Source organism: Rhea pennata, chromosome 2 (genome assembly GCF_028389875.1).
Source record: "Rhea pennata isolate bPtePen1 chromosome 2, bPtePen1.pri, whole genome shotgun sequence".
Taxonomy (NCBI): domain Eukaryota; kingdom Metazoa; phylum Chordata; class Aves; order Rheiformes; family Rheidae; genus Rhea; species Rhea pennata.
In genome coordinates this window covers 32930546-32940907 of record NC_084664.1, presented here as the reverse complement: position 1 = coordinate 32940907, position 10362 = coordinate 32930546, and the positions used below count along the sequence as shown (strand labels likewise).

At 39.4% G+C, this 10362-nt stretch overlaps 1 protein-coding gene across 1 annotated transcript; it reads left to right on the top strand.

The window, feature by feature from the left end:
• Positions 1 to 4542: 4542 nt before the first annotated feature.
• On the top strand, positions 4543 to 10362 carry AGR2 (anterior gradient 2, protein disulphide isomerase family member). Its single transcript, XM_062567791.1, has 8 exons — positions 4543 to 4580; positions 6176 to 6334; positions 6450 to 6513; positions 6612 to 6664; positions 7584 to 7657; positions 8088 to 8151; positions 9437 to 9520; positions 10313 to 10362. Exons 2-8 carry the CDS (start codon positions 6184 to 6186, stop codon positions 10360 to 10362), a joined length of 540 nt encoding a protein of 179 aa, XP_062423775.1. The 5' UTR covers positions 4543 to 4580; positions 6176 to 6183.

The window sequence follows — 10362 nt, the reverse complement described above, 5'->3', positions numbered from 1 at the left end:
TTGAATTTTAGTAGAGGAGGCCAGTTATGAAATTATTACAGAAGATATTTTACTCTGAAGGGAATAAAAATGGGAAATATCCCCCAAAAGGAGAAAAAAAAAGAAAGTGAAAACAGTGATAGGAGCTTATCACTGATTTGGATCTGGAGAGTCAGCTTTACAATTTTTGTGGCTAAGACCCTAAAGATAGACCAGATAATTAGTAGGATCTGGGACAACTCAAAAAATGAGACTGCTGAATCCCAACAAGACAACTTGAATTGTTAAAACAGAGACAATCCAGTCAAACAAATCATTGTATAGGCACACATATAGGGACATATAGGTAGTACAAAAGGTACTGTTACCTGGACACAGTAGGGACATGGTGGAAATTTCAAAGCATGCAAACTGAGAGACCTGCTGCAGAAAACCTTGAGGCTGGAGTCTGTCCAAACTCCATAGTCTGTGCCCACGGGAACCATACACTCTGTGACAAATACAGAAGCCAAGACAATGTCAGGAATTTGGGAGAAGATGACAGATGCCGTGGAGCATGTTGTATGGCCAGAAGGTGCCAACACTACCAGAGACCATGCTGCTTGAAGAAAAAGATTTGACAGAAGGAAGATTTGAAGGAAAAGAGTTGACATCGTACATCTTTTTCTGGTTTTGTTGTGTCAATGGTCTCTTGTCAGGCACCTTAGAGAAGCGGAGCACATAATGGTGCACAGTTCTATCAGTTGCAGGAGATATTGTTTATTCTCTCAAATTATCTTGTGGACAGATTTCGGCACCTAATATGTTCCAGAGGCACTGATATTCATTAGAAGCCAAGGTCTTCTGATCTTTGAGGTTACATAAGAAAAACTGAGAGATCCTGCCCTAAGATTAACCAAATAAATTCAAAATAACAAAAACAAAGACAAGGAGGCACAAAGAGAGATCACAGAAAATTGAGTGCAAAATGGCAGCTCCAGGAGACTCACTGAAATTGCCAATATCATAGCGTAGCTACTTGTCTATATTAGAAAATCATCATCTGAGGACCACGGAATGCAAGTTTTACAAACAAGCTAGATTCACAGAAAATGTTAACTAAAACCTCTCCACGTGATAGCAAGTACAAATTAAGCTGTCCACAAATGCAAAGGTATTCCTGTCATCCTCATATATTATAGTACAGTAAAAATAGGAAACTATTGACTTAAAGATTCTGAGCAAGATCAAAAACAGGATATCAATATGCTCAGATAGGGGAGGAGTCATTGACTTTAATCCTTAGGTACAGAAGATTTTCTGTTTTAAACACAGCTACTTATCTGATTAATTAAAATGCATTTACATAAAATTAAGTTCAAGAATTTCATTCACAAAGTCTTCCCAACCACAACCAACTTGTTCAGTTAAGAAAAGTAGGTAATTCTTTTCTAAGGGCTGCGATACACCCATTGCTTCTGAACGCCTCTCATCAAAGAATGTCTCTTCATTCATTTGGTGCCTCTCTATAGGACTGAATGAAACATTTGAAAAATAACTCTAAGAGTTGTCAGCATCAAACTTTCTCTTACTGAACTTAAACTCAGCAATTAAGCCCCATATACGCTAAAAACCTTGACAGTCCCTGGTGGATCATGACAGTTTCCATTGTGAATAAGTGCTCTAAATGATACAAGAACAGGTACATGTACTCTGGGTGTTCAGATGACATGCTGATTTGAAAACATGTCATTCAGCAGTTCCTTCCAGCACATGCCAACACAAAAGAGTATATTATAAGAAACAGTTACATGATAAATTCCAGCCTTTATCTTAAGCTATTTAAAAGATATTCCATGTTCTCATTCCAGCCTGTCAATTTATATCAAGTGGTGGTGATTTGCATTATATACATGCATACGCAAGTGGGAAAGAGTGAGTTCAGAGGTATCAAAATCCTGATGTATTGGTACATTTTCTTTAGAAGCATTTTTGGAAGCAGTTATCAAAAGGTCAGAGACTTATAAATATCAAAAATCCTAATATCTCTTCTGCTATCAGATTTGAAAAATATTACCAATAAACTGTAGGTACTTCAAGTTAATAGAGGCATTCATTCAAGTGTTAGGCTGACATATTTTGGGAAATTATCATCAATCAGGATAAATCATCAGCTGTATAGCAGGTATTTACCTGAACACTTTGAACACTTCGAGAAATATTTTTAAAATGGCTACAATATTAGTCACCAAAGCTGTGATGATTTCTGTATAACATAATGAACAAAGGTACCATCAGACCTGAGAAATTAAAATCAGAAAAAAAGAGAGAGAGAGAGAGAGAGAGAAAAGCCAATGCCTAGTTTTGTAAAAGTGTTAAATATTAACTATAATGGAGTATATCAAATCTTTACAGCAAATGAGGAGAAACTTTCTGGAATAGTTTTATTTTCTTCCAAGCTTTCCTGGGGCAATTCCTGCAGGACATAGTCACTGAGGCAGAGAAAGCCTCTGATAAGTGGCCTGAAGCCAAGCTAGAGACTGGAGCTGTCTTCATGACCTGAGCTGGGAGCTGTAGGAAAGACTGAGCTCCCTTCTCTATTTGTTAACAAAAGCCAGGGCTGTTTTAGAGACATTTTTAACTAGTTCCTTCAAGATCACCGGGTATGAGGCGCAAACAAAGTCCCTGTGAGTAGCTCTGTTTGCATTTTTAAGGTTCTGATAGAAAATAATTCTTGAAGAGCATCAAGAAGCTATATAGAAATAGGCTAAGCTAAATGTATCTCTTAAAACAGGAGAAGTAACAGTAAAAATTAAGAGGAATACAGCTAAGACATGTGCCAAAGAGTAGGTGGGGACTTAGTTCTCAGAATGAATTTTTAGACGAACCTTTAAAAAAAATGTGTGAATGGGAGCCTACCCATTCATTACCTCTTCACATAATAGAAGTTCTAGTTGCTTTCAAGTTACAGGCTTTAAAACTACCAAATATATGCTGCTTGGTGCAACCTGAAAAGTCAGACAGCAAGAATACATTGAATTACAATTTAGAATTGCCAGAGAGAAGACTAAGATTTTAGAAGTGGGTGCACAGTTGCTTGACTCCTAAATCCGCACTGAGGTGGATTGAGGAGGCAACCTGATTGCTCAGAGAGAGCTATTCCAAATATGGACTTGAGGAACTTATTTTGACGTAAGTTTTAGAAAAAATGCCTTGGAGTAGATGTGATTTGGATTCATAATATAGTAGCTGACAAGACACATCTCCGAATCTTCAGGGAGAAGCACTTTAATTGGAGCAAAAATTCATATGCAATTTCTTGCTCTTATTTCATTCCATTATCACACTATCCATGACACGAATCACAGAAATGGTAGATAAAATGATGAGCCTCCCCAGAAGTTTTGGATTCCTATATTGTATCACCCTTCTAACACTTGAAGTCAGGCATCTAAGCAAAGCGCGTAACTGCACGTTTGGAAGGAAGAGTGATTATTTGTTGCTTGAATTCACCGTCTTGCTCCTTATTTTCCTAACCACTATTTTAAAAAGGTTAAAAAAACAAAGTGATCCAAACCACCATTTTCTCTGAGATGTATTCAGAAAAGTGTGTGTCATTAGCAGCTATCAGAAAACGCAATGAATTTCAAATAGAAAAATCCGTATCTGCTTGATTTCTTCTATCCAAATGAGTAATGTTAAGTGCTCACTGTTTGTGAAGATGTGATTTAAGTCTCACTAAGATGCATGAGGCATGCACCAAGGAGAACATACCTTAGTTTCAATATATATTACCCAGGACAAGATTGCTGTCCTCTTGAAAAGTACCATCTGCAGTCTGTGCAAATACTAGGGATGACCTTCCAGTAAGGTAAAATGGTCTACAGTTTTCCTGAGTGTTGCACTATACTACCTGCATTGGAAACCTAAAAAGATGGATTTTCACATTGTAGCTAAAGTAAGTGTCTACAGAATTAAATATGAAATTTGAATACAATATTTATTTAGACATCAGCTTATGAGCACGGTCTACTTTTATGGTTTCCACGTATGTTTTTAGTGAAGCTCTTTATAAACATTCCATTAGGTTCTGTTAAAAATTTTCCTATACAGTGCTATATGTGCATGTGTACATATATATTTGTATAATGTGCACAGTTAATTATCTAATTAACATCTAAAGTTCTGAGTCATCATCTAACTTTTTCAGAGGACTAGAAGACCAGCGGCCCAGGTTCAATTCCCAACCAATCAAAAAAAGACAAATCACTCCTCAGGCAAATCAGGAGTCCTGATTTAGGCTTACCTGGACTTGGATCTTTGCCAACATTTTAAAAATCACCTTTTAAAAATGTTCAAAAAGTCTATAAAGCCATCTCTGAGATTTATATGTAGTGTTTGACATGAAATGCTAATGTTATTTAATTAGAAAATTAGCCAAGAGCATGTTGGTAGAGAGGAAATCGGAAGATTTAGCTTTTTGGCAGTAGTATTCAAATCCAAAGCTCGTGGGTGGAGCTGGGGTGTGTGAAGGCACATAAATAGGCAGCAGGAACCGTAGCATTTACACTGGAACTCTGGACACCTTCTCACCTGGGCAGGCATCCGGGAGAATAAACAAGGTAAGGCAATACGCACGTCTTTGGAAAGGGCCTGTTAAGACCTGGGCTCAGGTTACGTAGAGCCAAGCAGCTAATCAATGGAGAGGAAAGACTGCAGCAGCTTGGGGACAGTTTGGTACAGCTTGCTAAGAAGAAAACGTACAGGGAAATGCTGTCTTTTCAGCCTAAAAGAACCAGGAAGGGAGGGGTTTTGTGGGGTGGAGAACTTAGCAAAAGTGCACATAGCTTTGCAGAGGTGAAGTTTTAAAAGAGCAGGTTTAACAATTCTCTTTGATTTCCTGGTTGGCAAATACTTTTCTTTTTTCAAGCATTACTTCCTCAATACAGATCTAACTAGAAAAAAATCTCTAAGCAGCCCTGAAAATCCACTAGGTTTCATTTAACTTTATGTAGTTTTCTTCCTTGCAAAGGAGACTTTTCTCAAGGCAAAAGGCAACCGGTTGCAAAATCTTATTTTGTGCCTTTGAAACAGTGACTCTGTGGATGTTGAAGGTCTACTGAACCTCCCAATCGCAAAAAGCACTGTAATACGGATTCAGACTCAGCTAATGCCTCCTCTGGGCAGTCCCTTCCAAAGCCTAGAGGAATGCTGCTGTTTCCCCAGACTTTCATTTTCACTGGCAGAATTTTAAAAGTTTCCAGCCCGCTGTAGTTTTTGCATGAATGTTCTGGATTTTCTGTATTTTGAAGGGGGGGGGGGAGTATCTTAGGTCTTCCTATTAAACCAGTATCCACTAAACTGGTATTCTAGCTTTCAGGAGGAAATTCAATGAGAAACCATAGGGTTACCTTGCTGTCATATTCCCCTCTACCTCCCCCCAATTTGAAGAAGCATCCTAGTTGGACTGCTGAGGAGCTTCCCATCAGACATACCTCATCTCTATCCCCAAACTCCAGTGTCAGGCTCAGGAAGAGCCCTCTGCTCTCTTCCTTGCTTCAACTTGCAAGCTGCATTTCAGTTCTCACTTTTCCACAGATAACTCCTTATCTAGAGACTAAAGAAGACTTTTAAGGGGCAAAGACATGTTCTAAAGTTTCAACACCAGCATTAAGTTGCATCCGTGCCAATGACTCACTATAAAACCTAGCTTACAATTTACTTCTCATGGGATTTGTCATAGCGGCAAAATAGAGGAATAGCCTAGACAAGTTAATTTTTCAGCACCTATGCTACTCGAGTGCTTGGCTACTATAATTTTGAGAGATCTAGATATAGCTGTGCCTGCAGAACTTGAAAGTCCTCTTGGATTCTTGTAGAAATTGCCAGAACTTGGTTGTTTTACTGAGCCAATTCAATATTTGCAAAAAGAGAGAGAGAAATTAGCACCAAAGTGAGCATCTAAGAGGACTATGGCCCAAGGGGATGAACAGAGCAGTGGAAAGTGACTGATTTCATGGCGACGATTTGCTAAGCAAACATCAGTCTTCCTTTGTGTTCCCACCAGCGCAGGTGTTCCCACCTGCCTAGAACAGTTAATTTCAGCACTGACTCACCCTGCTACCTATTTGTGACTTGAGCTGTCACTCAAGCACTGCACCTCTGTGCAGGCGGCAGTTTGGAAAGCACGGCAATTGCACATTTCTCTCTTTCCCAGGAGCAGCCATGGAGAAGAGCTATATGTCGGTGTTCCTGCTGCTTGTCGCCCTCTCTTGTGCTCTGGCTAAGGATGCACCCAAGAAGGAGACCAAAGAGACCAAGGAGACCAAGGAGACCAAGGAGACTAAGCCAAAACTGCCACAAACACTCTCCAGAGGTAATAAAAGGGAAAAAAAAAGTGCAACCATGCTACAGATCAGATTCCTATAGTAGTTCTAACAACTTAATTTCTGCTTCATTAACTGTCCTGCCCTGCCCTTTCCTCCCTGCAGGCTGGGGAGACCAGCTCACCTGGACGCAGACCTACGAGGAAGCCCTCTTCCGCTCCAAGACCAGGTACCCAGCCCTGCAAGCTCCCCAGCTCATGGCCCCCCTTAGTGCCTCCTGCACCTGTCCACCCCCCGCAGCCCCTAATGGGACACCTTCTTTTTCAGCAATAAGCCCCTGATGATTATCCACCACTTGGATGACTGCCCACACAGTCAAGGTAATCACTCGGCACAGAACAGCAGCAGCTTTTTGACTTCACGATATGTAACGTTAAAAAAAATTACTTACTCAATAAGCCTTAGTGAAATACCAACTTACAGAAGCAGGCAGAATATTTTAAATATCAGTGTCACATACCTTTTTTATTTTACCTCAGCAGGCACAAAAATACCTGTATTTCAGCATTATGCAATACCTGCATCTCTTGATGAACACAGGAAAGAGCAGGTTTTGACCCATAGCAAGCGAATTTTTAGTTTGCCTTAGAATCAGCTGAAACTGATTGCAAGATTCTTGTCTGTAATAACTGAAATTTTCTGGAAAGGGAGAGAAAAGGAAGTATTCAGCTCTCAATATCCTTGATGTTTGTGACTGAATCTGACCACAGACAAATCAAACAAGGCTGAAACGAGTTTAGGGGGGGGGGATTTCTAGTAACTTGGACTGCTCTCTGTGTTTCTGAACTTACTCAAGGGCTCCTCATCCTACCAGCCCATCCGTGCAGCAAGACCTTTGCTTCCCTCAACAGCCCCAGTAGCTCCAGAGGGAACTTGGCACAAGCATAAACTTCTCGCAAGACACTTCAGGTTGAGCTCCTACATCTCCACACTATATTGTCAGAGCTGTAAGGGCTGGAGCCTGAAGGCATAGTATTAGAATAGGTTTAAAGGGTCAAATACTCAAATTCAAATTTGAGCAGGGAAATTTTGAAGAGATCTGCACTCACTGAAATTCTGTACCATTATACTTACTCTTTACACAAAATAATGAAGCTGAATGAAATAAAAATCTTTGCTGTAACTATAAACTAGGAAGTCTACCAGGCAGCCACATTTGAATCAATCAGTTCTTTTGAGAGAAATTTTTTTAGGCTAATATTTCAAAGTATTTTTTTTTTTAACATTCTTTCACCATAGCACTGAAGAAGGCCTTTGCTGAAAATAAAGAGATACAGAAAATGGCTGAAAAGTTTATTCTCCTGAATCTTGTGGTAAGTTTCCTGATTATACTTCATTAACTGAAAGTAATGAACTTTTAATTATGGCTTCCCTAGCTATAATTACTCTGTTTAATAGCTAGGTTTGTTCTAGGAAAGATGGCCAGTACTGAAATATAAATCTCTTATAAAATCTCTCATATCTAATAAATCTCTTGTATCTCCGTAATAATTCTCTCATCTCTAGCTATCATAACCCCAAAATGCAAAGAGATTCAAAGTTTTATTTAATGCTACCTAATCTGTATTACTATCAGTTTGCAACTCCAGCTGTTAAAAGGTCATATCCCAATTAGCAAATTTCTTAAGCTGTAAAATTCAGCATTTAAGCTGTATTTCATAACACAAAGTATAAAATATAAAATATATTCTTGTAACATACTCTGCTGCAACTTGAATGAGAACCTTATCTGTTTTCTTTAAGTATGAAACAACAGACAAGAATCTCGCACCCGACGGTCAGTATGTCCCTAGGATTTTGTTCATAGGTGAGTGCCTTAAGCATTAGTGCTGGTCTTGGATTGAAAGCCTTGCTGCATCATGAGTCTCAAATCCTCAGGCATATTGACAGGAATTTATTCCAAGAGAAATATACACTCTCTGAGTGTGTTTTGCTGCACATGTGAGAAAAATCAAAAAAAAGGGGGGGGGGAGTTGCTGTGCAAGACCTTCCTCCCGGAGGAGGTTTGCCTAGCCCAAGAAACAGAGTAGTGACAGAAAAGCAGTGGTGCACTACCAGAGGTGAGGACACTGATCACAGCTGCACCTTGGCGTGGGCAGGATACAGCCCCTTCACCACAAACCCATCCTCTCTCGCATGCTGCTGCTGCCTTGAACTTGGCGCCCTGCTTCACCTGCACGCCACTGCCCAACCTGCCTTTGGTGCCCCTCCGGAGAGGGGAGAGCACCATGCTCTAGACCTTGAAGCTTTCACTGTCTAATTTAGATTAAAATTCAGACTAACCCCAGCCATGACATTAGTTTCATAAATCTCGAATTCAGCCTCCCATAATTTCATTGAGATTATATGATGCTACAATCATTAAGCACTGAGACAGCCTTGTTCATGATGTTATTTCTGGAATGACCACAAAGCAGACAGGTTTCATTTTGCCACATAACCTCACAGGCTTCATAAAAACAGCAGTGATTAGATACGTTTCAAGGGTTAGATTTTCAAAGCTTGATACCTAGTTCTGAGCTCAGCTTTCTTGCACTAACACCTCATAAGCATTTTCATTTTGGACATGTAGTGGCCATGCACGCATGCACCCATATATTCCTTCTCCCAGAGGAGCTATATAGCCTCATATACTACACATTATGTATGTGCATTAGCACATACCTTCACAAATCTAGGTCATAATGCACATTTCTATTCATCATCCCCTCAGAAGACTTGGATGAATACTATTTTCTGTTGACGAAAGCGACTGTTCTTTTTTTTTTTTTTAATTTGTAGATTGAAAGATGTCTCAGCTTACAGAGTTAATTCATGTACTATGCAATGACATAGGGTCTAAGGCTGATCAACATTACTTGGAATGAAATCTGTCCCCTCCTTGATAAGCATGCACACACAAGACTTAAAACTAAAACTTTGATTACTTTGTAGAACCAAGTGGTGTTGGCCGTTAGTGGAAGAAGAACAATACTCTAAACAGATTAGCAGATTCATCTTGCAGAAGTGCTCAGGATACAAGCAGAAGTGCAACTTTATCTTATACTTGGAGGTTAACGCTGTCTTCTACAATTTTTCTCATATTTTCCCAGATCCCACCCTGACTGTGAGAGCAGATATTACTGGAAGATACTCAAACCGTCTCTATGCATATGAGCCCTCTGATATTTCTTTGTGTAAGTACTGTATTCTCAAAGCAGTCAGATTTTTCACATAACAAGGAATAACACTAGACATTACACACTCTTGCAATCAATACTTGCTGGAAGAGAGTTATCTAACACAAGGACAAGTTTGGGAAGAACGTAACTACATGATTCATACTATCTTGTGACAGTAATACTCAGCATTGTTTCATTCAGTGTTGATATTCACATTTGAATTACATCTTTTAGTCCCACTGGAGCTCATTGGGTCTGCTTGACTTTAGCTTTCTAAAGGCTAAATCTAAAATCTTAGAAAATTAAAGGGAGTGCTAGACTTAGACTCACTGAGAACCATGGTACAGCCCTGGAGCCTTGAACATTCTTTGGCTTTGAAAGAAAATATAGGTTGTAGGAATTTGCATAATTCATAATGTCCACTGTAACCAAGAATTAGACCACAAGTACTCTCGCATACAATTACTGTCTCCGGAAAAGTTTTGCTGACCTGGGCCGCGGAGAAGGGTCACATACACAAGCCTTCCCTCGCCACACAAGTATCTCATAAGCAGCACAGCTCAGGTCTTGGAACTGCGAATATTTTGCATGTGCATTAAGGTAACACACTCTCTTCAAATGCAATTAAATAGACTGACGTTCATAAAACATTCGCGATAGGCTGCAGAATGGTGCATCAGAATAAATACATCCATATGGATTTGGGCAAAGACTTTACTATAAAAATGACAATTCTCTTAACATAATTGTAGTCAGTGGCAGAGGAAGTTGCAACAAAAATAACATGTATAAATATTTTACTTCCAGTGTACTCAAATATGCAGAAAGCTCTGAAGATCCTGAAAACTGAACTGTAA

What these genes read in the sequence shown, in the direction of transcription:
- AGR2 (XM_062567791.1), top strand. Translation starts at nt 6,184, where the DNA reads ATGGAGAAGAGCTATATGTCGGTGTTCCTGCTGCTTGTCGCCCTCTCT. An exon ending in TTATTCTCCTGAATCTTGTG is followed by an intron (nt 7,658 to 8,087) that starts GTAAGTTTCCTG and finishes GTTTTCTTTAAG; the next exon opens with TATGAAACAACAGACAAGAA. An exon ending in GCCCTCTGATATTTCTTTGT is followed by an intron (nt 9,521 to 10,312) that starts GTAAGTACTGTA and finishes TTTTACTTCCAG; the next exon opens with TGTACTCAAATATGCAGAAA.